At 42.3% G+C, this 27,562-nt stretch overlaps 2 protein-coding genes across 3 annotated transcripts; both read left to right on the top strand.

Annotated features, from left to right (window-relative positions):
• The first annotated feature begins 3,073 nt into the window (after positions 1-3,073).
• LOC109807148 (uncharacterized) lies at positions 3,074-3,658 on the top strand. Its single transcript, XM_083071816.1, has one exon. It carries the CDS (start codon positions 3,074-3,076, stop codon positions 3,656-3,658), a length of 585 nt encoding a protein of 194 aa, XP_082927942.1.
• A 17,063-nt stretch (positions 3,659-20,721) lies between these two features.
• LOC109808301 (UMP-CMP kinase 3) lies at positions 20,722-27,341 on the top strand. Of its 2 annotated transcripts, XM_020371232.3 has the most exons (10): positions 20,722-20,866; positions 21,759-21,809; positions 22,147-22,198; positions 23,568-23,685; positions 24,484-24,640; positions 24,738-24,818; positions 24,906-25,013; positions 25,105-25,176; positions 26,299-26,343; positions 27,137-27,341. In XM_020371232.3, the coding sequence occupies exons 2-9, from the start codon at positions 21,783-21,785 to the stop codon at positions 26,305-26,307; spliced, it is 624 nt and encodes a 207-aa protein (XP_020226821.1). In that variant the 5' UTR covers positions 20,722-20,866; positions 21,759-21,782; the 3' UTR covers positions 26,308-26,343; positions 27,137-27,341. The 2 variants fall into 2 exon arrangements, with proteins under 2 accessions (XP_020226821.1, XP_029129248.1); XM_029273415.1 differs by lacking the exons at positions 20,722-20,866; positions 23,568-23,685.
• The last annotated feature ends 221 nt before the right edge of the window (positions 27,342-27,562 follow it).

Raw genomic sequence — 27,562 nt, 5'->3', positions numbered from 1 at the left:
TAAAATATGTGAGAAGAAAATGGTACTAATTAAATGGTTGCTCAAGAGTATTGCTTAAAGAATTAATATATATATTTTTATTAAAAAAATATATCAAAGTTTCACAAAAAGATCTATGTGTTAATTTTTCTAAGTTATATCGTATTTTAGGTCCTCATATAATATTAAATCTACAATTTTAGTCTCTTTATTTTTATTTATATAAATTTAGTTCCTCAATTTTATAAAATTCGTAAATTTGTTTTTTTTATTGAATGTTTATCTATTGATCATTAAAATTATAATATCAATCATAGTTTGAAATTAAATAGATGATATAATAATTAATATTTAATAAGATTCAAGATAAATTTCACTTTTAATTTTTATTTTTATATCATAAAAGTTATAAAATAAGATGAAAATAAAATAAAAATACAAATTAAAAATGAAAAATTAAATAATATTTATTATATCATTTATCTAATATTAGATTAGAACAAATATTACAATTTTAATAATTTATAAATAAATATGCAATGAATTGATCAAAATTTTGAATTTAATATTATAAGAAACAAAAGTAAATTTTAGCCAAAATTTTAAAAAAAAAAAATTTATTTTTATTTTTTAATTAGTGTTCTTTTCCAACATATAAAATCCAAATTGAATATATATATAAATAAAAAAGTGGACAAGCGGAATGTACGTAATACCTATCTTTCTCAAGAAATTCTAACAGTACATCTGTCGAATATATTTTTATTATAGATGGAAATTTATTAAAAGAATAAAAGACTTTGCACACCTGACTTTAAATTTAACGAATTTTATGTATTGTACCGGGAGGACCCTATCGGTCACGTTGACCAACACGTGCCGTTCCGTCAGACACCCATGTGAACTGGACCATACCCAAGGCTGACGTTAGCGTCGACTCGACTTATAGCCGAAGGCCGAGATTAGTCAACTGGCACATATCGGCTCGGCTGAAGGCCGATGCAAACAACATGATGCATCCCCGCATACTACGTATCGGCTCGGCCCAATGCCGATCCGATAGGATTACCAAGTAAACGTTTACCGGCCCGGCCAACAGCCGAAGACATGCAACCCCCGAGCATTAGCATGTCGGCTCGGCAATGTGCCGATAGGTTAAACGGGTTATAGTACAAATCAGTTAACAAGGACAAGTGCATAATTAAGACATGATTAGCTGATTAGCATCGTATTACCTAATTTGGTAAAGATTAGAATAGGCCCACCACGTTCAGGCCCATGTCAGGTATTATAAATAGGTTACACATAACGAGGTACGTCACTGTTCATTAATTGTCCTAGAATATCGTGCTTGTCCTAACTTGAGCGTCGGAGTGCCTTTTGCAGGTACCTCCCCCCTTTGAAGAGTCTGTTTGAAGCATCCGTTCGGCCCTTCACCACCAAGAAGACTACGAGAGTACCCTCAGGCAGGTACATTTTGGCGCCCACCGTGGGGCCGAACCGATAGCTGTGAAGACTTTTTGAAGACATTATGGCAAAGACAAGAAGAAACAACGTTGAAGACCACCAGTCCGAAGATGAGCACCAGTCCGGGGCGGACAATGCCGAGACAGTAGAGGAGACAAACTTGACTGATATGGTACGCCAAATGAAGGAGGAAATGGCCACCATGAAACAGCAGCGGGAAAGAGATGCCGCCGAGATGGCCGCGTTGCGAGCAGAGAATGCTGCCCTCAAGAACCAGTACCAGGATCCCACATGGAAACCCTCTGAGACAACCCAAGGGTCGTTCCACTCGCACGACCATCACACCTCTATCCCACATACTTCTGTTGCTGCCCCAACCGTCCATGCTTCGGTCAACGGCCGATACACCGACGCCGGCCGGAGCACATCGACACCCCTTTACCCCAAACATCATGCAGTCTGCACTTCTTGACCATTGGAAGTCCTTGCCTCTAGACAAGTATGATGGTACCACCGACCCAGATGAGCACGTCGATGTGTACTTAACTCAAGTTACTCTAAGCACTACTGATGACGCCGCCTTGTGCCGAATCTTCCCAACATCATTAAAAGGGCGAGCACTGAGTTGGTTTACTCGGCTTCCTGCTAATTCCGTTGACTCGTTCAACACATTAGCCTCCCAGTTCACCATCCAGTTCGCTACAAGACGGCCCCACCAGTTGACCTCTTTGGCACTAGTTAGCATCCGTCAGGAGAAAAAGAAGTCCCTTCGGGCGTTCATGAGCCGATTCAACAAGGCGGCGCTTGAAATCCGAGACCTGAACCCTGCTATAGCTCTGCACCACCTTACCACCGCCTTGAAACCAGGGCCTTTCGCCAACAGCATTTGTAAGAAACCCCCTACTGACATGGATGATTTGCGTCGACAAGCTGACAAATACATGCAGATGGAAGAATTGGCTGAGTTTTGAAACCAAGCCCGGGCAGAGGTGTCGGCAAAACTTGACAAGCCGGCCGAGACTAATTTCCGGAGTCGTCCGAAAGAGCTGATTCCTCGCGAGAAGCCTCCTCGCGGGCCGAGATACTCACAATATACACCACTTAATACAAGTAGATCGGCCGTCCTAGAGCAAGCACTTGCCTCAGAGGTGCTAGCAGTCCCAAAACGAGCTTCGACCCCTCCAGGGCTGATACAACAAAGTCTTGCAGGTACCACCTTAATCGGGGGCATTCCACAGAGGAATGCGCGGCTTTGAAAGACAAAATTGAAGACTTAATCAAGCAGGGGCAACTGCAAGGGTTCATAGACCGTCCGACCTCATCCCGACACGCCGACCGGTCTCGGTGGCATGACCAGCCCGAGCAGAGGAGAGCAGGAACGCACTCATACAGGGAACGTAGTCGGTCGAGAGATAGGCGAGAGGAAGAGCCTTCGGCACAACCTAGGCGGGTCATCAACACCATAGCTGGTGGATTCGCTGGCGGGGGCTCATCCTCATCGGCCCAACGAAGACACCTGCGAGCCGTTCGGCACGTGCATGCAGTAGAAACAGTTCGTCGCCGCCTTCCTACCATCACTTTCACCGAGGCCGACTTCAAAGGCATCGACCCGGACCAAGATGATCCGATGGTAATCAGTGTTGAAATTCACAATTGTATTGTACGTAAAACATTGGTTGATCAGGGAAGTTCAGCTGACATCCTGTATTGGAACACGTTCAAGCAGTTGGGTATTCCAGAATCCAAGCTAATTCCTTATGATGAACCTCTGGTTGGGTTCTCAGGCGAACGAGTCAAGACAAAGGGATATATCAAGTTGTCAACCCGGTTTGGGTTTGAAGGAGCCGAATATCATGACATCTCGGTCAAATATGTGGTAGTTCATGCCAGCACATCTTATAATATTTTACTCGGCCGGCCATCCCTGAATCGACTTGGGGCGGTTGTATCCACCCTTCATTTAGCCATGAAGTTCCCGGCCGAGTCACGACGAGTCATCACGGTTCATGCTGATCAGAAGACTGCACGAGAGTGCTACTTTGCCAGCTTGCGATTACCAAGAGTGAAGGATGAAGCGCCTAAGGAGCCGAGAGGCGTTCACTCGGTGTCACAGCAATCGGCCATGGACCTCGACCCCCGGATCGATCAAGAAGAGAGGGTAGAACCTATTGAAGATAAGCAATCGATTCAAGTTGGAGCTTCGGACTCCTAGCTTACTTACCTAGGGACCGACCTCTCTGAACAAGAAAAAAGTGCTATCGGACAAGTAATTCTTGACAACAAAGACTTGTTTGCATGGCATCCTTCCGACATGCCTGGCATTGACCCGGATTTCCTTTGCCACAAGATTTCAATCAGCAAAGAGGCAAAGCCGATTGCACAGCGGCATCGAAAGGCCGGAGAAGAGAGGAAAGTCGCGATCGAAGTTGAAGTATCAAAACTTCTAGATGCTCGGTTCATCCGAGAAGTGCACTATACGACATGGCTGGCCAACGTTGTCATGGTTCGGAAACCGAATGGAAAGTGGCGTATGTGTACTGATTACACAAACTTGAACAAAGCCTGTCCGAAAGACGCCTACCCATTGCCGAATATTGATCGACTCGTTAATGGAGCATCGGGTCACAAATTCTTGTCTTTCTTGGATGCATACTCAGGATACAACCAGATTCGTATGCATCCCCAAGATGAAGAAAAGACGGCATTCATTAATGAAACGACCAACTACTGCTATCGGGTCATGCCTTTTGGGTTGAAAAACGCCGGAGCCACGTATCAACGTTTGATGAATAAAATTTTTCATGAACAGATTGGTCGAAGTATGGAAGTGTATGTTGACGACATGGTCGTCAAATCAAGCGACATTTCCACGCACGTGCGTGACCTGACTGATGTCTTCCAAGCGCTTCGGCAACATCAGATGAGACTTAATCCCGAAAAATGCGTGTTCGGGGTCTCAGGTGGAAAATTTCTGGAGTTCATGTTGTCCAACCGAGGCATTGATGCAAACCCCGACAAATGCCAAACCATTCTAGATATGAAAAGTCCAGGTACTCTGAAAGAGGTTCAGAAGTTGGCAGGCCGACTCACCTCACTCTCTCAGTTCCTTCCTTGCCTAGCCGAGATAGCTAAACCTATCATTCTCTTACTGAAGAAGACGGAGCGGTTCAGATGGACTCCGGAGTGTGAAGCATCATTCCAACAATTCAAGGAGCGTCTCTGTACACCTCCGATCCTTTCCAAACCAGTTGCCAACCTCGGCATGGTTGTGTATTTAGCTGTCTCCGGCACTTCAATCAGTGTCGTCCTGATTCAAGAGAAGCAAGACGAACAACAACTGGTGTATTTCATCAGTCGGACACTACAGGATGCCGAACGACGCTACCAGTTGATAGAAAAAGTAGCCTTAAGGCTCATCTACACCACCCGCCGGCTCAGGCAGTACTTCCAAAGTCACAAGATAGTTGTCCGAACTGATTGTCCAATTGCAAAAGTCCTAAGAAAACCAGAGATTGCCGGCCGGATAATGGCATGGTCGGTCGAACTTTCAGAGTTTGACGTATCTTTCGAGCCAAGAGGCCCCATCAAGACACAGCATTTAGCTGACTTTGTCAACGAGCTCACTCCTCAAGGTCATTTTGAAGACGAACCATGGACCATGCATGTCGATGGATCCTCTAATGCCCAAGGAAGTGGGGCAGGTATAATTTTGACTAGTCCCTCAGGCATCACCAGAGAACAATCCCTTCACTTCGGTTTCCGAGCATCTAACAACCAAGCGGAATATGAAGCCTTGCTGGCTGGGATGCGGTTAGCAACCGAGATGGGCGTGAAAAAAGTCAGGTGCTGGACCGACTCGAAAATCGTGGCCGAACAGGTCAATGATAACTTTCAGGTCAAAGACTCCAATCTGTTGCAATACTACCACCTCTTCCAAAAACTCAAGGACGACTTCACTGAGGTTCAGATACGACATGTCCTACGAAGCAACAATGAACGAGCCGATCAGTTAGCTCGGCTCGCCAGCAGCCGGAAACCAGGACAATTGCGCACAACCATTCACCTGGAGATTCCTTCCCCAAGTGTGACAGTGGAGTGCTTGGCAACTGACACTCAGACATCGACCTGGATAACGGCCATTCGGAGCTTTATTGTCCAAGGGGAATTACCAACTGATCCGATAGACGCCAAAAAGATACGAACACAAGCGGCTCGGTACTCCATAGTAGCCGACGAGCTCTACAGGCGAGGATTCTCCACCCCGTTGCTCAAATGCATCGACAACCTACAAGCCGATTATGTTATGCGGGAATTCCATGAAGGTATTTGTGGTTCTCACTCCGGGGGGCGAACCTTGGTAGCCAAGGTCCTGCGTGCCGGATACTATTGGCCAACTTTGAAAGGAGATTGTGCTGAGTTTGTTAAAAAATGTGTACAATGTCAAAACCATGGAAACCTCATCCACGCTTCGGCTACCGAGTTGCACAGTATCAGCTCCCCGTGGCCGTTTTCTTTGTGGGGGGATAGACGTGCTCTGTCCGTTCCTTGTAGCAAAAGGCCAGGTTAAATTCCTTCTCGTCGCGATAGATTACTTTACAAAGTGGATAGAAGCCGAACCGCTCGCCTACATCTCCGCAGCCAACGTTCAGAAGTTTGTTTGGAAAAACCTGGTTACCCACTTCGGCATCCCGTATGCCATTGTTTCGGACAATGGTCTTCAATTCACTAATAAGAAGTTCAACATTTTCCTTGAAAACCTGGGCATTCGGCACCGATTCACATCAGTGGAGCATCCTCAGTCAAACGGGCAGGTCGAAGCAGCCAACAAGGTTATACTCACTGAGCTCAAGAAGAGACTCGGTTCGGCAAAAGGAGCATGGGCCGAAGAGCTACCAGAAGTCTTTTGGGCATATCGATGCACCCCCCAATCAACCACCAAGGAGACGCCTTTTCGCCTAACATACGGTGCGGATGCGATGATCCCAGTTGAAGTAGGGGAACCGTCCTTCAGGCGACAACACTTCCATGAGAAGTCTAATGACGACTCACTCCAAGCCGAACTGGATGTTCTGGATGAAATACGAACGAACGCGCAGATAAAGGTCGAGGCATGTAAACAACGCATGACCCGACGCTTTAATTCCAATCTAAAGCCGAGGACATTTCATGAGGGTGATCTCGTGTGGAGAGCAACCGGGTCGGCAAGGCGCAACTCTTCTGAAGGAAAGCTGGCGGCCAATTGGGATGGCCCATTCCGGATACGACATGCCCTCCACAATGGGGCTTACAAGTTAGAAGAACTGTCGGGCAAGATCATACCAAGAACTTGGAACTCCACTCATCTGAAGACATATTACAGCTAAACTTGTATTTGCATTTCAACTATGTGTAAAATGATGCACTCTTTTCCTTGAACCGATCTTTTTTCCTCTTATAAAATTGTGAAAAAGGGTTTTTGGTCGGCAAGGTTTTTAATGAGGCATCAGTCCATTAATGAAAAAGAATTCTCAGTATTCAAAGCTTGTCAATATTATTGCGTCCTTATGTTAAAATTTTACAAGTCTTCCCTCCCGAGATGTCTCTCAGCCAAGGATGTGACTTTCATTAATTTCACAAGTCTTCCCTCCCGAGATGTCTCTCGGCCAAGGATGTGACTTTCATTGATTTTACAAGTCTTCCCTCCTGAGATGTCTCTCGGCCAAGGATGTGACTTTCATTAATTTCACAAGTCTTCCCTCCCGAGATGTCTCTCGGCCAAGGATGTGACTTTCACTGATTTTACAAGTCTTCCCTCCCGAGATGTCTCTCGGCCAAGGATGTGACTTTCATTAATTTCACAAGTCTTCCCTCCCGAGATGTCTCTCGGCCAAGGATGTGACTTTCAGATTTTACAAGTCTTCCCTCCCGAGATGTCTCTCGGCCAAAGATGTGGCTTTAATTAGTTTTCCCTCCCGAAATCTTTCTCGAATAAGGAGGCGTCTTACATCAATCGAGTTGTTATCATCTAAAGAAAAATTTACACCAGTATGCAACGGCAACAAAAGTAAAATTCATTCAATAAGGCACTACCGGCCTTGCAAAAGATACATTAAAGAAGGGGCACTATCGGCCCAACATTACAAAAACCAAGACAAAAGCTTAAGACCTAACCTCCGGTTCCCCCTGAACCGTACCATCCTCCGGCGCACCCTCCTCGTACGCCGTCACCTCCTCGTTCGGCCCAGCTGGCCGTGCCGGGGCCTCCTCATCGGCTTGTTGGACAGAAAGGATAGAAGTTAGGTCCACCAACTTCCCCTGGAAGAAGTCCTTGGTCATGTCCAGGTGAAATTCAGGGGGGAAGTCGCCGAAGAAGCATGCTTGTCAGGCGGCCTGAGCAAAGCCAGCCTGATGTTGAGTTAAGACCTTGTTGCGCGCTTTCTCATTGTAAGCCCCGAAAGCAACCCTCTCGGCCTCCAGCTCCTTGCTCAAAATAGCAACCTTCTTTGTCTCGCTTTTCAAAGCAAGTTCAAGACGCTGAACCTTTAGAGCCAGGTCATCAACTGTTCGACCCCGGCGATCCACCTCGGCCTGGTATTTGGTGTTGGCCATTTGGGCATCAGTAAGCGCCGCCAGCGTCTCTTGGAGAGACTTCTCCTGCTCAGCTAGCTGCTGACGCAATCCATCGGCCTTGCCATTCGGCTCCATCACTATGCTTTGGGCTAAAGCCACAACACGCACTTGGAATTCACAGAAGAAGCTCCATTTCTGAGCCGAGGTCATACAACTCAGCACCCCCTGACCCGATTCGGAGGTCAAGTCTTGGCTCAGAAAATCCTGAGCGTTGACATTGCCGGCCAGAAAACTCGGCCCAGCCAAGCTTTCCGGAACAGGTGAACTCGCCACTCGGCGCTGCTTGGCCCGGCGGCTCTCTTCCTCGGCCCTGGGGTCAAGCCTCCTTTTCTCAGGCTGGGGCCGAGAGGGTTTTTTTGGCCTGACTGTTGGCCCCGCTCCACTACCTTGGGTAGACGGCTGATTCCCGCGCACACCGGTCGGGGCCCTGTTTGTAGTAGTTGTCGCCACTTGATTCCTGATCAGTGTGCGAATATCCAAATCGTCCTCTCCGTGATTTGCCATGATACCTACACATCATTAGTCAAAATCAATGATAACGCAAGAATTTAAAAAAGTAAGAAAGGTACTATACCAATCAATTCTTCAACTACGTCGGCCGATTCACACAACTAGACCAGAGGACGGCACAGAAAAGGCCGAGGCAACTTCTCCAAAAAATTCAGACTCAATCTCTCCTCCGGGGACATTCGGGATTTGGAGACCGTGTCGTACTCCTCGGCTTTCGAGTCCAGTACAATGGAAACAACGATCTTCCTTCGGCATAAAAAAAATACTTGTTCCCTGGCTCTGGCCGAATCATCACTTTCATAAATCCTACTTTAAAATTTTTATAAGAGGTGGTGAAAGGCTGTAACAGGCAATCACTGTGCCGAACCAGGGACAACCACTTAATCTTCTTCATCGGCCGAGACGAATAGAAGTGTAGGAACAGATGCGGAGTGGGCCGGATACCAAGAGCCAAGCATAACTACCTAAACCCTTGCATCGCCGCCCAAGTGTTGGGGTGAAGCTGGCTCGGCGCCACGTTCAGTAGGCGCAATATACTGACAAAATAATCATCAAAAGGTAGAGTGATCTTCAAATCCCGGAACATGTAATCATACACATAGAAGAACTGGTATTTGCTCGACCCTTGGTCCAAATATACGAAATCTGGGTTTGGCCCTCCATCACCTCTACACGGCTGAAAAAAGATAGCGGAGGGCTCCTCTTCCTCAGGAAAGGTCAAGAACTTCGCTGCCGATACGAAGCGGATCAGGGAGTTCTTATCGGTGTATCGTGAATACACGCTGCCAACTTCCCCGTGCACCCACGAATATCTAGGAGTTGATATAAGAGCAAAACTCCTGGACGATCCACCACCTCGGCTCGGCTGATCGTCAGAAGCCATCGCCGATGAAGAGTGACTCCCACTTTGCGACCGTTCGGACCCGGGTGCGGACTCTGCACGGTCCTCTCCGTTGGAAGCCGAGGCCGATACGACGTCTAGGTCCAGCGTCTCCCTCAACCCAGAATCACCCTCGTCCCCGGAGGAGTCAATATGAACAACATTTAAATCTGCCATTACGTACCTGAGTCTTGAACTTGACCAATTTTTGGTGAAGAATATGCGAATGCAGCAACTCAAACGATCTCAGCTCGGAGCAAGTAATAAATGCTTATGTTTGAGGACCCCCCTAACATGCCTATTTATAGGCAGTCTCCGCAAGTTACCAAGACTCACACCCCTCTACACACCGTTGGATCACTTAGATCCAACGGTTCACGATGCGTAACCCTTCGCGTACGTCATTAATACCCAACGATTATAACCCTTGGTATTCCGACAACGGTTACGTCTCTCCATATTCCATTAAGTCATAACGCCCCGCGTGCGTCATTAATGACCAACGGTTACAACCCTTCGTTTCCCTGAAGCAGTTGTAACCCTTGGCCTACCCTCAAAAAAGGTAACAAGCGAAGTGTCACATTTACCCTTTGCGTCGTTATACTCCTCAAGGCTGGGGGGCTTGTGTATCGGGAGTACCCTATCGGTCACGTTGACCAACACGTGCCGTTCCGTCAGACACCCATGCGAACTGGACCATACCCAAGGCTGACGTTAGCGTCAGCTCGGCTTATAGCCGAAGGCCGAGATTAGTCAACTGGCACATATCGGCTCGGCTGAAGGCCGATGCAAATAACATGATGCATCCCCGCATACTACGTATCGGCTCGGCCCAATGCCGATCCGATAGGATTACCAAGTAAACGTTTACCGGCCCGGCCAACAGCCGAAGACATGCAACCCCCGAGCATTAGCATGTCGGCTCGACAATGTGTCGATAGGTTAAACGGGTTATAGTACAAATCAGTTAACAAGGACAAGTGCATAATTAAGACATGATTAGCTGATTAGCATCGTATTACCTAATTTGGTAAAGATTAGAATAGGCCCACCACATTCAGGCCCATGTCAGGTATTATAAATAGGTCACACGTAACGAGGTACGTCATTGTTCATTAATTGTCCTAGAATATTGTGCTTGTCCTAACTTGAGCCTCGGAGTGCCTTTTGCAGGCACCTCCCCCCTTTGAAGAGTCTGTTTGAAGCATCCGTTCGGCCTTTCACCACCAAGAAGACTACGAGAGTACCCTCAGGCAGGTACATGTATGATTTTATACTTTTCAATGAACTTTAATTAATAATAACAAATGTGTTAGAAAAAAAATGATAAAAAGTATTTTATTTAATCTCAAATATATGAAAAACTAATTCATAGTAACAAGAAAATTAGTTTTATATCATTTAATTATATTAATATAATTTAAAATGCAGAATATTTTGGAAATATTTTCATTAAATGAGTAAAAATTAATATGATTTGATTACTTAAATTTAAAACTGAAGTGAGTATTACATAATATTATTTTTTTTAAAATAAGCATAATATATTTAAAATAATTAACTATGTGTTTAGTTAATTATAAATGTTTTAGAAATATTAATATATTTTAGTTGATGATTAAAGATTTTTACCACACTAAATTTATGAATAAAGATAATATAATATTCTTGTCACAATAAAATTTTTATTTTAACTTTGAAAAATTAAATTCTCATATTCCCGTGATTTTTTTTATAGAAAATATATGTACAAAACTATGGAGAAAAGACACACTAGAAAAGGGGGTAAATAGTATATATCAAAAACTCACACGTTTGTACGGTTAAAAGAAAGTAACTTATCAAATAAAGTATTAGAGATGAGTTATATGAAACACTAAGATCTATATATTGGTTCATCTCAGCCACCGAGACTACGTCCAGTTTACAATCCAACCAAATTGAGTTTCACTAACTTTCAATGAAGTTATAAGTATTCTTTTATCAAGTCACTTCTAACTCAATCTTATGTAATTTTTGACTTGCCTCTTTAAACAACTGTCCAAGTATTATTTGAACAATAAGTTTCTCTAGGCTTAGCATCAAGTATTCTTTCAAGCAAGCCTCTTCAGCTTCAACACTAAATATTCTTTCAAACAAGCCTCTCTAGGCTTAACCCTTACAACAAAAGTAATAGATAATTATAAGGTTGTTTAGTCTCTTTTAGAAATGGTGTAATCAACAATGAAAACACAAATAATCTACAAAGAAATATAGACAAAATTTACAATGAGTGTTTCTTTGTAGTTTTCTACTTTGTATATTTTAATATGCTTCTCTATACAATTTTCTTGATGTATATCTCTTCTATGTGTGTTGTTTGAAGTCTTGATTCTTTTATAATAGTTACAGAGAAAATGATCGTTGCAACAATTTGAGTTGAACTCACAATATTGCTTCATGAGTTGCTTCGTATGTCTTCTCTGTTGATCCTAGAGATTACCGTTGTTGCATTTAATGTGAACATTAAATTCCTTTCAATAAGGCGTATATTTCTTATCTGATTTAGCAGGCTACTTATTATCATTTCTTTCTAAAATGAGCATGGTAGAAGTCATTTCAGCGTAGAGCAGCTAAAGTCAATGTAGAACATTTCTTTGCAGAGCCTTTTCTGTGATATCCGAGATTTTGTTTTTTTGCATCTAATGAATAATTTGACTTTTCTTTCTTTAACAGATTTTGAGAGTTTCCACATTTCTTTCTTATTCAATCTATTAAGAAATAAAACATTTAATAAAATTTATTGTTTGTCTCACTTAAAAGTATATGTTTAATGCATAATGAGATAAACTGTATATTTCATCTGATTTTCTTAATGTTATAGATAATATATATTTTTCACACTTTGTCTTATATAGAATATCTTATGGATAATTCATTTTTTTAAAAAAAATAAATCTTTCATTTGTTATCGTTAAAATTTGAGGGACCTAAGATCATTTTTTACTCAACAAAAACATTTAAAAGATTAATATTTTTTAGAAAATTATTCTTTAAATAATAAATCAAATATAAAAAATTAAGATTCTCAACTTCATATTCATTAAAAAAAAAAGACCTAAAATGTTGAGGAGAATGTCATTCATTCATCATAAGCTATTGAAGTCTTAAAAAAAAGTTAAAGTAATTCAATAAATGTTAAAAAGATAAAAATACCGTGTGAAACTTCAAAAAAAACATAGGACTATCACAAAGATGTTTAATTGTATTTTTCCTTTCACTCAACTTATGAAATTGTATATTTTATTGTCATCTGATTTTTATTTTTATTTTTGCATATTTTTTTATCTTGTTAATTGGTTGTTTTTTTATTATTAATTAATTGTTGGTATGATACATTGATAACTGATGATATATAGACTAATGATGTGATTCAGTGTGTCATATTAACATCTATATCTCACATCAATAATTCATGCTAATGATTAATATATCATGTCGGTAATTAGTATATCACATTAACAATCATGTTAGATAGTTGCGAAATATACAAAATTTAAAAATTGAGTAACATAATGTACAATTTTAAAAGTTGGATAAAAAAAACTTATTACCAATATAAAACATTAGTGGTAAAGTATAACTAAATCAAAATACAAAAAAAAAATGTAAAGTATAACTAAATCAAAATATAAAAAAAACAAATATTTTTTTTAATTAATGAATGATTTATATTTAGCTTGATTGCATTTTTACCCATAAAATATTGTAATTGTTTGATTTTGGTTCTTAGCATTTTAATTGAGCAATTTTAACCTTTCAAATATTGTAATATTGTAATTTTGGTTTCTCAAATTTTAATCGAACATTTTTAGTCTTTCAAATATCACAATTATACTATTTTAGTCCTTAAATATCTTTGTTCTTACCGGAAATCTGCTGTAGAGCTGATCCGCCAGGTAAGATCGGTGAGCCTCCTTCACTGGTACGCTGGTGCTCCAAGATGGGGGTGGTACCTGCAAAAGAGACTCCGATGCTAAAGTTAGGGTTTGTATGAGTATGTGTCTCGTATAAGTAATGCACGTACCTTGGTGTGATTTAGAGTTGCCTTGGGCCTTGGGCTTGAGATAAGATATAGCATGATTAGCTAACGGACCTCGTCCGGGGCGAGATCCTCGAGAATCAGTTATGATTCACTTAAATTCCGAGTTGATGCCACGCGGTGCGCATCCGAGGTCGGCTTGCGTTGTGGTGCCGAGCTCGGAGCTCGGCTTCGCGGTACAGATAGTACACTAGTCCCCCGACCTCTGAAGACCGTAGGTCGAGGAGTTAAGACCGAGCTCGCTGGGGGGAGGTGACCTTTCGCGTACGTTTGCTCGTTGTGGTGCCATGTGTCGCGACTGTTCATTTCCCGGAAACGTGCAAGTGGCGCGCTAAGGGAAATGACGGTTATGTAATGATGGTCTTGCAATTAATTGTGTTGTCAGGCGTGCCCTTAGGTTGACACGTGGCATGGTCGTTTTGAATTTTGAGAGAAAACTTTCTTTTCTCTCACTCGCGCCTCTTCACCTCTTACTTTACTCACTTTTCGCTCTTTCAGCTTCTTGCGCACGCTGTTTCTCTCGCTTTTCTGCTCATCTTCCGTCTCCACTTTCTCCGTTTCCACCGTCGTTTCTGGTAACCCAGTCATTGTTAGGGTTGTTTTCTGAGGGAGAGTACCAGGTACTTCCTTTCTACAGTCTTTTTTTTCCTTCTTCCCCAATCTTCTTCAAGTCTTTCTTGTTTTTTCCATGGCTGGGGGGAGTAGTGTCGGTTCTTCTACGCCTTCTTGGGGTAAGGCGCGTGGTAAGACGGTGGCTACCGGGAGAGCCGTCGCCGAGAAGAGGGATTCACCTCTGCTCCGGGGCCCAGAGCCAGGCGTCCCTGGCTATGACTGGGTCAAGCGTGAGATGGCGGGGGTCCAGAGCATTTTTCGGTCCTTTCTTGAGGTTAACGGGATCCCGCGGTCGTGCAGGGTTTGTGATCCTTCTATTTCCTGGATGATCCGGCTTGAACCTTGTCAGGCTGGTGAGGGTGTGTACATGGGGAAGTCTACCGACCCTCCCCATTTCTATATGTATCATTGTTTTTATAGAGATTTAGGTGTCTGTCTTCCCTTCACTCAGTTTGAGTGTGATTTTTTGAACTTTGTCAACTCGGCTCCTTGCTAGTTGCACCCCAATAGTTGGGGTTTTTTGAGGGCTTTTCAAGTCCTGTGTACAGTTTTGGGGATAGAGGTGTCTCTTCCTGTCTTCCTTCATTTTTATCAGTTGAAGGTGGGCGTTCCGCCATACGGCATATTGTCTCTAAGTGGGAGTAGGGATGGGGGTTTGTTTACTCTTTACTCCCAGTCGTACAAAAATTTTAAACAAGAGTTTTTTCGAGTCGCTCTTGTGAACGTTGACCCCTTGGAAGATGGGGCGTTTTATTTCGGGGGGCTGCCAAGATTTTCATTCTATTGGTGCCCCCGACCTTCTAGGTTTCACGGGGTGGGCCAATTGAAGCTGACTGCTTCGGAGGCGGCTGCCATCGAGAATCTCGTCGCGCTTCCTCATCCGCTAGATTGCAAGCTCGTTCTGTCGCTTGCAAACTCGGCGTTCAGGGAGAGGGGTTTGGAGAGTGAGTATTTGGTTTTTTGGTGGTTTGGGGTTTGTGTAAATTCCACTTGCTGATGTGTTTTATCTCGTGAATGCAGGCATCATGGGGAAAAACTTGTGGCGTGAGCAGAAGCACCGCTACAATGTTACCGAGCTCGAGGTCCCCGAGTCTCGGGAGGAAGATGCCTCCCCTCTGAAGGTTAATCGGAAGAGAAAGAGGGGAGCAAAGGAGGTCGGGGGAACCTCTGCCCCTCCAGATGCCGAGGAGGTGACCTCCAAGGCTGCTGATGCTGGTGCGGTGGACCTTACCGAGAGTCCACCGCCCAAGGGGGCTCCTCAAGTGGCCTATGAGGAGATGGCTTAGACTGTCGAGCAGGTTGCTCAATCTGCCGAGGTGGTGAGTACCTTGTCTCTTCGGCTTTTTGGTGTCTTCTATTGTGCTTTTTTGTGTTCTGACCTAGGGCCGTCTTCCGCAGGCAGGAGATGCTGCCGAGGCGGCGACCCAGGCTGCTGGGCAGGCCGCCCGGGTTGTCGAGGTGGCGACCCCAACCGCCGAGCAGGCTGCCCACACTGCTGAGGTAGGTAGTGTACCCTGCTTTTTGTGATTCCCCGTATGTTGTCCTTTTCCTTTTTTAACATGGTGCTGGTTTTTACAGGCGAGGTCGGATACTCCTATCGCCGACCCTCCAGTTGCCGAGCAGGGGACGCTAGCTTTTGCCTCTGCTGAGATTCGTGGCAAGGAGCCAAGTTTTGAGGTCCCAACGACGACGCCTGTCATGTCTGCCCCTTCACCTGGTTCGTCCTAGGGGGTTTCCCGAAGCTGATACCTCGCTCACCGCTTCGGGAAGGGTCGCTCCGACGTGAGGTTGGACCATGTTAGCGCCTCGGCTCACATGGACTCGTTATGGAGTGCAGGGGTGACCGCGGAGAAATTCTTCCCCACAGGCTTGTTGAGCGCTGGGGACCAAGAAATGATCGAAGGGGCAGGGCCTGTTGAGAGCTTTGACGCAGCTCAGGTCCTTTTGCAGAGGGTTACGCCCATCATGGGCCACTGGAAGCATAGGTGGGCCAAGCAGCAAGAGGAGCTGAGGGGCCGACTTCAACCCTGGAAGGATGCTAATAAGATCTTGAGGGAGGAGAACAAGGTTCTTAGTGCTGCCCTTGGTGAGGCGAAGCTGCGGGAGGCCGAGCTTCGATCTGGGAGGGGCGACCTTGCAAGGGTGCAGAAGTCTCTTGAGATCGCCTTGCGATCCAACGAGGCTTATGCCTCCCAGGTAGGGAAGCTGCAGGAGCTCGTCGCCTTCTCTCAAGGTCGTGCCCGCTCTTTGGAGGATGAGGTGACGTCTTTTCGTGGCCAAGTGCGGGCTCTGGAGGATGTCGTGACTTCTCTCAAAGGAGAGTTGGTGGTGGCGGCTGAGGAGCGCCTCCGTAGCGAGGTCATTCTTGGTGGCCGGGAGGACGAGATTGCCACCTTGAAGACGGAGCTTGCGGAGCTGGCGGCGGGGAAGGCGGTCGTGGACGGGAGGCTTGCGGAGGTCTAACGCTCCGTTGTGATGGAGCACAAGAGGGGCTTCCAAAAGGCTGCTCGTCAGGCACGGCTCCTTGCTCCCGGGTTCGACTTTTCTTCCATGCATGTGGAGAAAGTTGTCCGCTTTGGGAGGCTGGTCAAGGAGGACGATGTCGATGACAGTTCTAGTGAGAATGCCTCAGCCTAGGCCGCCTTTGTAATAGTTTAGTTTATTTCTCCCTTTTTCATTTCCTTGTTTAGTATTTTCCTTTGAACTCAAGTGTCAAACTCTGCAAGTGTTTTGTATATATATTGTTCTTCGAGATTCGATTTTCCTTACTTTGATTGTTTTTCTGTCTTATTTCAGGTGAGCGTATTGAGGTTCGTACTCGACCTCGGGTTGAAGTAGAGTGAATTGCGCTAAGGTTCGTACTCGACCTCGGGCGAGCGTATTGAGGTTCGTACTCGACCTCAATTTGGAGTAAAACGAGTTTTGTCAAGGTTCGTACTCGACCTTGATTTGGAGTAAAACGAATTTTGCCGAGGTTCGTACTCGACCTCGAGTGAGCGTATTGAGGTTCGTACTCGACCTCAATTTGGAGTAAAACAAGTTTTGTCAAGGTTCGTACTCGACCTTGATTTGGAGTAAAACGAATTTTGCCGAGGTTCGTACTCGACCTCGGGTGAGCGTATTGAGGTTCGTAGGTTGGTTCGATTTCATCCTTTATGAAACCAATAAATAAGAATGTGGATTGAGCAAAATGAGTGATTTTATTGATCATTTTTGTGTGCCTCGTTAAAAACCCTCTCAGTGAAGGACTGAGGCAGGAAAAGAGTGCACAACTTCGTTCATACAAAAAAGAGAAATGGAACTTAAGGAGCTACGGTGGGGGGACCCCCCTTGCTTTGCTTGCCGGACGAGGAGATCTTCAGACTCTCGGCGTAACACTGCCGAGCTGTCTTCTAGTTTGCTCTAACAGAGATGATCTTACCGTCATTCCCTGGGAACTTCATGGTGAGGTGCGGAGTAAATACCACCGCTCCGAGCTGATTCAAGGTTGGCCTCCCGATAATGATGTTATAGGAGGTGTTGCCCTCCACGAGGAGGTATCGAACCATGATTCTTCTTGTATCCGGAGGTTCCCCAAAAGTTGTTAGTAGGTCTACGTACCCGCGAGTGTGAACTCGCTCTCCTACGAAGCCGACTAGGGGCTCCGTGTGAGGTTGGATGAGAGAATGGGGGACGTCTAGCTTGAGGAACGTCGGCCAGTACAGGACGACAGTCGAACTTCCTTGGTCAATGAGTGTCTTCTGTACCTCTCAGTTGGCAACTTCCACCATGATAACCATGGGATCATCCTGGTTGGGGCTGACGCCCGCGTAGTCCTCGTCAGAGAAGGAGATTGGCGGTGAGCTTTGGTGCGAGGCCGAGGTAGTAGAGTGGATGCAGTTAACATTCTGTAGGTGCCTCTTTCGGGCCGAGCTGCTGGCGCCGCCCCCAGCGAAACCACCTGCGATTGTGTTAATCACTCCCCGTAAGGGGGCTGTCCCTGTCTCCTGGCTTATCTCGGCCTGCACTGCGCCGCCAACATTTTGTTGGGAGCCAGAGGGTTGGTCCGTGCGAGCTCCCGAACCTCGACCTCTGTCACGCCCCCGACCGCCATAGCCTCCTCGGTGACCCTGCTGTCGCTGGATGTATTGGCCGAGGTGACCTGCCTGGACGAGCTTTTCAATACGGTCCCGGAGCGTGCGACACTCCTTCGTGGTGTGACCGTGGTTTCGGTGGTACCGATAGTGCTTGGACTTGTCGGCGCTGTTGGGAGTGTGACCTGGTGGTGGAAGGGCGAGTAGGTTGTTGTTGCTGGCTTCTTCCAGGATGTGGACTCTGGGTGTGTTCAGGGGAGTGTAGAAGTCATACCTCCCCCCTCTGTTTGCCCTAGCCGACTTCTTGAACTGGCTGTCATTGTTGACCTTGACCTTATCGTTGTGCCCTTGCTCTGGCTTCGCTGGTCCTTTTCCGCGAACCTGGTCACGGAAGGCGGAGTGTTCCTCCATCTGAATGTAACCTGCAGCGCGGGCGCGGAGCTCGTCCATGTCGCGGGGAGACTCACGACACAAGCTGTCGACGAATGGCCCGGGCTTGAGTGCCATGAGCATGGCATGTAGGGCGACCTCGGGATTCAGGCTCCTGATCTTGATCGAGGTGGCAGCGTTCCATGAATGTCCGGAGCGGTTCGTCGTCGTTTTGCCTGAGACTGGCCAGGGCGGCTGAAGTGACATGGTGAGGTCGGCTCGTCGCATATTGCGCAGTGAACCTCCGGACTAGGGTGCCGAAGCTATCGATGGATTCGGGAGGCAGTTGGGTGTACCAGTTGAGCGCGACCCCCTTCAGTGAGGTCGGAAACACCCTACACAAGATAGCATCGTTGTTGGTGTAGAGATTTACCTGTGTTATTTATAGGTCGATGTGTTCGTCTAGGTCTGTCGTGCCATCGTAGCGGTCGAGGTGGAGAGGCTTCCACCCATGAGGGAGTGGTGTCTCCATAATGCCATCCACAAAAGGGTGGCGGCAGAAGGTTGCCTGATTCCCCGCGGCATGAGTAGGAGCCTTGCTGACTTCATGGGTCGGCTTGTGCGTCGGCGCATGAGACCGATGTGAAGCAGGTCTGGGGGTTGGGACCCTAGTTGCAGTCCGGGATTGGGAGACTGAGTGCTCCTCCTCTCCATTATGGTTGCTCGTATGAGGAGGATGATCGGAGTGGTGTCGAGGGAGTTGAGCGCGGATTCGCTCGTTCTCGGCGCGTAGCGCCGCCAGGTCGGCCTCATTAGCGGTACGCATTGCCGTTAGGTCAGTGTCGTGCTTGGCACGCATGTTTTGTAGGTCGACGGCATGTTGTTGCCGCATCTGTTCAACCTGATCGATTAGTCTCCTCAACGGTGCTTCGTTATCCATGGTGGTTGAGTGGTTTGCGTCGTCTGTTGTGCATCTACTATGGCTTCTGGTGAAAACCATAAGCGTGGCCGATAAGAGCTGTCTTGACCGGCCCCACGGTGGGCGCCAAATGTTCTTACCGGAAATCTGCTGTAGAGCTAATCCGCCAGGTAAGATCGGTGAGCCTCCTTCACTGGTACGCTTGTGCTCCAAGATGGGGGTGGTACCTGCAAAAGAGACTCCGATGCTAAAGTTAGGGTTTGTATGAGTATGTGTCTCGTATAAGTAAATCACGTACCTTGGTGTGATTTAGGGTTGCCTTGGGCCTTGGGCCTGAGATAAGATATAGCATGATTAGCTAACGGACCTCGTCCGGGGCGAGATCCTCGAGAATCAGTTGTGATTCACTTAAATGCCGAGTTGATGCCACGCGGTGCGCGTCCGAGGTCGGCTTGCGTTGTGGTGCCGAGCTCGGAGCTCGGCTTCGCGGTACGGATAGTACAATCTTCATTATACAATTTTTTAAATTTAAATTATTTAAGTTATATATACAATAGTTAATAATATATATAACTTAAATAAGTCAAAAATTATATAATTACAATTTTTAAGTAACTAAAATCACACTCAACTATAATACTCGAAGAAAAATTACAATTACATAATTAAAATTTAAAAAATCAACCATCATATTTGAGCGAGTTTTGAAGAAATGTTTTTTTAACCCTTTAATTTTAACAAGTAACATGTTTGAAAACCTTTTCAATATACCAAAACTAATAAGAACAATGTTTCTACTAGTGTGTTTGATTTTCAGTTTAGGAGAGGCAAAAGTACGTTTATTTAGAAGCTTCCTCTTACATACTTTTCCGTTTAGTTGCTTAGGAATGAGTGCTACCAATAACACAAGAAATGAGTGCTACCAATAAAACAAACACACACGTGGATTGAGCTCAATGGACGAAGTTGGTTTTGATGAAATGAAAATCCAAGCAGTTGGTTTTGATGAAATGAAAATCCAAGCAGGCCCTTGAATGGTTGTTAATAGTAATACAAAGAATCTTGCCACCTGCGGCCTTTGCAGGGAAATCACGCTCCCAGGTCATTCATGCCCCCAAAAAAGCGTGCGTTGTAGCCGTTACAATCACGCAAACACCACACATCTTTCCCATTTTGCCCCTACCGACTAATAAAAACGACCTTCACCTTCTTCATCATATTCTCTTCTCTCTCTTTTTTTTTTTTCAAAAAAAATAATTAAAAAGAAACACCTTCATTTCTCTTCCGACTCTATAAATATTGAGCAACAATCACAATTCCCCTCCACATTCTGCCATCGTTCTCTCTCTTATTATCCCTCGCGAAAGGTAAGACCTAACTCTGAATCTCCTTTGAATTTTCCGTTTCGATTTTCTCCGTCACTTCGCGCTCTTTCTCTCGATCTCTTCGAATCTCGCCGAGATCTGAACGCGCCGATCTCCGATCCGCGCCGTTTCTCTTTTTTGATTTTTCGCGCTTCGCGATTCACCATGCATTGTTCGATTCCGTTAGGGAATCCACGCATTGCGTCGTTGCCGCGTATGGAAAATGAAAATTTACTGAATTATAACTCTGCATGAGATTGATTCGACGATTCGTGATCTTATTGTCGGTTTTGTGGTGTTTACGTTTTTTGGTTTCTGTTGATGATGTAATTGTTCTGCTAGTTGTTTGGTTAAATTGTTGTGCATGCTAGTATTTGAACTGTTATTTTGGCCTTTCTTCTATGGATCTGAGTATTGATGTCGGTTTTGGTTAATGGCAATGCCTTGCATGTTATTGAGCGAAGCTTTAATGGAGAATTGAATGAGTATTGCGTGTCTGTCTTGATCTGTTGAACAGTGAATAACATGTGAATCAGCAGAAATTATGGTGAATAGATCAACTATGTAAGGAAGTGAGGACATAACATACTATATGTGAATGAATAATAAGAATATAAGATCAAATCACTCGTCATTTTTTTAGCAGAAGTATATCCACAATTTAATGGATCAAATATGATTTCTTAATAAATATACAGTTTTCTATTAAGTATGTGCTTTGGCGTTAGTGAAATGGCTTCTTGCCTTCTTGGTTATATGATGTTTTTTCTGGAATATGATAGTGAGTAATGAGACTGAATGAATATACCTGTATGATACGTGCTTGATTCTTTGACGATGATGACTTCTGTTTGACTCATCTTTGTATTTACTTGTGGCTTTTCTTTTTTTACAGATAAACACATTTTAGTTGCTACGAATGGGAACCGTTGAAGCTGCGAAAAAGGTATTCATGGTTATTTAACCTGTGCATTCACTTGTAGCATTTTGCATTTCACTGGTTATTTTTTAAATCTGATGTAAGTCAATGTTTTTCATGATTATTTTTCTTTCGTTCAGAATTTGAAGGTTTGAACTTTGGAAATGTTTTTTCTTGATTGAGCAATTTGGTGTTCTGTTCAGAAAAATATAGTTGTTTTTTTTAATATATATATATATATATGTTTAAACATTTTTTAGCCTTTTGTCGTGAGCCATTTTCTGCTGCGTTACTGGTTACTGAGATCGTTTCATTATTTAATGCAGTGCATATTCTGACTTATTTTTTTAATCATTCATTGTAGGATGCAAATGGAAGCATCCTAGTGAAAAATCCTACAGTTGTTTTTGTATTAGGTAAGCACTGATTGATTACATGCAAGTCAAAGATCTCCATAGTCATCTTCCCTCTAATTTAGCTTTCAATCAAATTCTGATGCATGCGAGTTTGTTTCACATCATCAATACTTTATTTTTGTGCGGAGGGGAGTTTGAAATTCTTTCTTCGTTGATTCAGTTTTCACACAATTAACTGTTCTGCAAAACCCAAATCTGCAGTTAATTGATTGAGGTTCTCTGCAGAAAACTATTATCATTTAGACAATAAATTAGACTGATGAGTTTGGAAGTACCCCCTCTGTTTATATTTTTTAATTGTTGTTTTTTTATAAGAGTTTTGTTTCTATTTATTTGTGTTTTCAAAGTTCAAAACAATATTATTTACTTTTTTTTGTTGATTGTACACTTATTTCCTATCTAACTTTTAATTATTTTATACATTTGCAACTAATATGCATTTGTTGTAGAGTAAAAATAAAAAAGGGTACAATAGGAAACATCAAAATTATTTTATATAAAGAGGGAAAAAAATTATTGCATTTCTTGGTTTGTGTATAAAAATCTCAAATTTACTGCATCATGGATTTGATGACTATTCAATATTATGTTTTACTATTGAACTTTCACTTTGGAAAGGGAAAATTTGAAGAAATATCATACTATTGTAATGAATGTATGATATAGTAATTCCTTTTAAAATAAATTACATCCTAGGAATTTTGATGGTTTGACACTGATTCTGACATTATAAATTTCCTGGAAATCACTAATTTAAGGGCTTAGTTTTTATTGTTTACCATATAATATAACATCGTTTTTTCTGGAGGTTACATTCTGGAATCATGTAATTTTGGAACACCGGTTCAAGATATTTGTTTTTCCGGATCGCACAATTCAGAACACCCCATTCTAAAAAATTGCTTATCTGGAACACCTAATTTGGAACTATGCTTTTTTGGAACACCCATTCTGGGTCAACATTGTCTGGATTGGTTGTCCCAAATAAGCAATGATCCGGGTTGAGTGCATATCTAACACTCCAAACTCCAAAATACCTATCATGAAGTGATAAAAAACAGGTCCAGAATGTGTTCTGGAGACATAAAAACACATCCAGAATATGTGTTCTACAGAGATAAAACACATCCGGGATGTGTGTTCCTGTGACTATACATGAAGGTTGAAGGATGTGGGAAGAATAAGTGAATGGTGAAGTGAGAGGGAAAGGTAGTTTAGGAGTTTCTAAAATATGATGGGTGTATGGGGAAATTGGAAGGGTGCAGGGAGCAATTGCCATTTATTTATCCGTGTGTCTAATGTGTTCATTGGAATTTACAGTGGATTTTTTCTGACATCACCCTTGGTTATTGGCCTGGTAATGTTATAGGTGGCCCAGGCAGTGGAAAGGGTACTCAATGTGCAAATATTGTCCAAAATTTTGGGTATACTCACCTCAGTGCTGGTGATCTTCTGCGAGCAGAAATCAAATCTGGTTCTGAAAATGGGTGTGTATTGTATTCTTCAAATTAATATATTTGCAAAAGATTCATAAACCTGTTCTGGACTTACCACTTACAGTCCCTATTAGAATCTTCAAGTGACTAGTTGTTCAATAGGTAGTGAACTTTCATTTTTTTCTTACAGAAGATTATACTTTTACAGCAAAAACCTATTGGTTACCATACATGTATGATTGTAAATTTGTAACGCCCACTTCTCTAGATAATCCTCATGAGAAATGAAATAGCACACTAATAATGAGAAATTTCAGCATAATTTCCATGGTATGAACATGTCTTTCCCAGTCTAGGTTTAATATTTTTCATAAATTTGAAAGGATTAATTTCTTGTATTTTCTAGCAAATAAGTTATGGTGGCAATGTGAACTATACCATGGGTCAAAATGGCAACTTGCCCAGAGTTGTGGGTGAGTAATGTTTAATCTGTATATTATCAAAATGTATACCATGAGTAATGTTTAATCTGTATATTATCAAAATGTATGACCCTCTGGTTTCCCTTTTTAGTCAATAAAGATACAGATTATCATAGAATATTGATGCTAGATCATCTACTCATGTTGATCTTTTGGGAAATATCTTTTGACTGTTTTCTCTCACATTGCTTACCAAATTCTGGTTGCATTCAATAGAAATTATATGTATTTCCTTATACTGTTTATTTATTCCTTTCCAACTTCTGAGCAGCGAGCATTATTGTTAGTCTACCATCTTGTATTGGGCTTAAATTGTCCGTTTCATTTAGCATTAACACATTTATTTCTTATTTCTTATGTTGGGCAGTACAATGATACAGAATATGATTAAGGAAGGAAAAATTGTTCCCTCTGAGGTAACAATTAAGCTCTTACAAAGAGCAATGGAGGAAATTGGCAACGACAAATTTCTTATTGATGGTTTTCCTCGCAATGAGGAAAACCGTGCAGCATTTGAGAAAGTGGTAATTGATAGTACTATAATAACACTTCCAATTCTAATTATTCCAGTATAGATAATTGTACCAACCTTGATTTCTAAAATGCATTATTGCTATGCAGACAGGAATAGAGCCAACATTTGTCCTATTTTTTGATTGCCCTGAGGAAGAGATGGAGAGGCGACTGCTTAGTAGGAATCAGGTTGAGGTTTATTTTTTGGTTTTTAAAAATAATACTTGTTTTCCTTGTGTGTGTCAGCACTTACGACTTATTTTTCAATTATAAAAGGGTAGAGAAGATGACAATATTGAAACAATAAGGAAGCGGTTTAAGGTTTTCTTGGAGTCGAGTCTCCCTGTGATTAATTATTATGATGCCAAGGGAAAAGTTCGCAAGGTAATTGATAGTTATGCTTTTACCATATTTTTCGGGTTACATGGTTGTCTCTGGTGGTTCTAAGGACAGCGCATAATTTTTTTTTTATTAGATTGATGCTGCAAGGCCAATTGAAGAGGTATTTGAGTCCGTCAAAGGAATTTTTGCTCCAAAGAATGAGAAGGTAAATTACTATGTTCGCCTTATGTCAAAACTTTATATGTACAAGTTCCATTATGTATCAAAGACAAAAATTGGAAATCACTGTCTTCATTGTTAATCAACAAGGTATTTGTCTCGATATAACAGTATGTTGTATACTACAATTTAACTAATGAATAACTCATGCCTTGCCATGGGTATTTAAAGAAATTTGATTTTTTTATACATTATGATCATTTTGCATATGCACATGTTGTAAAATAATAAATATTTAAAATGAACTTTTTTATGCTTTATCAATATTTATTTGTTTTAACATACATTATGGGTAGGATTCATATTTATTTTTGAAAAAAAAAAAATAGGTAAATGGAAAAAAAGATAGATAGGAATGTTAACGTTCATAGAGAAGAAAATATTATGTAAAGATGTGTGCTATTTAAAGAGATATAACTCTCAACTCACAAGTACTCGAATATGAATACTGCCATTGTACGTTCATCATAGCCCTTTCATGAAAACATTTAATAGAGAATCAATTGCTGGCTCTCACAGACTATGCTTTTGAGTTTTGAGACGAGATAAAAGGAAAAAATAATAGTTATATTAGAACATTCATGAATCGCAAAACTGCCTTTGTACGTTAAGAAATTTGTATGAAGGCTAAGCCCTCAAACATCCTTAACCCTCAAGTGCAGTATACTTTTCTGATTAAACAACTTTTCGTTGAATCAACTGTTGTAACAATTGTATGAGGCCTAGTTGGTGCATAAGTTAATATTGAGAAGAGCAAACTTATTGAAGCGAGACTACATACTGGTTTCATAAGGAAAGTGTACGCTAAGAAAATTTTATGGGACTTGCTTAAATTGCAACGCCTATTCAAATAAAAATCTACTTATCATGCCATCCTTCTGTTCTACGGTACTCTTTGCATGGATGTATCGATGCAAAGACTGTTTTTTCAGTTAGGAGACGTATGAAAACATCGTAAGAAGTATAAAGAGCACATTAAAATTATAAATGATTGAGTTTTCACAACAGACAAATGATTATTTTTTATCAAACATAATTCTGTGATAATGCCGTTCAAACTGCAAACTTTTTAAGGAATTCATGTTCATCTGTGGTTGCATTTGCGCAGGCTGATTGAGCACGTTCTCCTTGATTCCATGGTGATATTTTAGAGGTAAAAATTGCATCATGAATAGTAAAAGATGCCATACATTTTATATTTTTGTATGATGATTCTACTGTACCGTTTATTCTTGAAACTTTTTTTAATTGATAATTGGTCTTGAAAATTTACCGAGTAGGGTAATTGAAGAATAGAAGTTTTTTTAAAGCACAGAACATATATCGTATATTTTTCTTCTAGAGGTTTATCATTTTAAAAATTTTATGCAAGCTAGATATCCTTCCAAGTGGTAATGCATCTATTCTACTTTGAGTTAGTTTTCGAATCTATGTCTAGGCACTTATTCTGGACGATAACACGCTCAACCATCTATTATTATGATTGTAATACTTCTAGAAATTCTAGATGCCGTACAGTTAGTGCTGAAAAGCAAAGAATATTCTCTCGTCATTGATTCAGGTTTTTTTTTTTTTTTGTTGAAGAAATTGAATCATGTAAGTTATAGACTGCAGTTTTATTAATATTTAGGATGCATCATGTTTGTGGCTAATTATTTTATAAGTTACTTGATCTATAAAACAGCATGGACACATTTTAAATGATTGTCTATTTTGCCTCTTCCTATTGAATTTAGATTTTCCATGTAAAAAAATCTTTGTTAATGTGATTATTTCGCAGTAGGAAAAAGGATATGTGCTTTATTACTTGTTTCATCCGTTGAATGGAGTTTATAAATAGGTTTTTCCATATTTGCATCATTTACTTCGCTCAACCTCATGAATTTCAATTTATTGTTATATATGTGTGGGTGCAGGATGCTGATTTGTTGTCCATTGTTTTTCAGGTCATATTAGTATTCGCTGCTTGTTCTATCGTCTCACATTTTGATGCTAAATATAGAAAATTGTAGTTTGTATCGGAGGCCGTTACCTCTGTATTCTATTGTTATATCTTGTTGACTCATTCATTTTTTTTTCTTCTTCTTGTAATAAAGGACTTTGTGTGGGATTCTTTCTACCATAATGTTCACTTATCCCGTTTATATTTTAGCTGCACTTTCAGAAGACGGCATAAATAGTCAAATAAATTAAAGCGGTCTTAAAATTCTGGTTTATAATATTCAAAATAATATATTATATACACTATTTATTCAATATTCATGGGATATGAACCACAATTCAGACACGAAGACTGCAGTATTACAAGTGAAGTATTTAATTAATTTTAAAGGGAAAACGTTGGCCACTTTAAAGTTACATTGATTTTAGGC

The sequence above is a fragment of the Cajanus cajan genome, chromosome 3 (assembly GCF_000230855.2).
Source record: "Cajanus cajan strain Asha chromosome 3, NIPB_CcT2T_4, whole genome shotgun sequence".
NCBI classification, from domain to species: Eukaryota; Viridiplantae; Streptophyta; class Magnoliopsida; order Fabales; family Fabaceae; genus Cajanus; species Cajanus cajan.
This window is presented reverse-complemented; position numbering and strand designations above follow the sequence as displayed.

Coding starts and splice junctions, on each gene's coding strand:
- LOC109807148 (XM_083071816.1), top strand. CDS start 3,074: ATGGTAATCAGTGTTGAAATTCACAATTGTATTGTACGTAAAACATTG.
- LOC109808301 (XM_020371232.3), top strand. CDS start 21,783: ATGGGAACCGTTGAAGCTGCGAAAAAG. Junction 24,641..24,737: donor GTGCAGCATTTGAGAAAGTG/GTAATTGATAGT, acceptor ATTGCTATGCAG/ACAGGAATAGAGCCAACATT. Junction 25,014..25,104: donor CCAAGGGAAAAGTTCGCAAG/GTAATTGATAGT, acceptor TTTTTTTATTAG/ATTGATGCTGCAAGGCCAAT.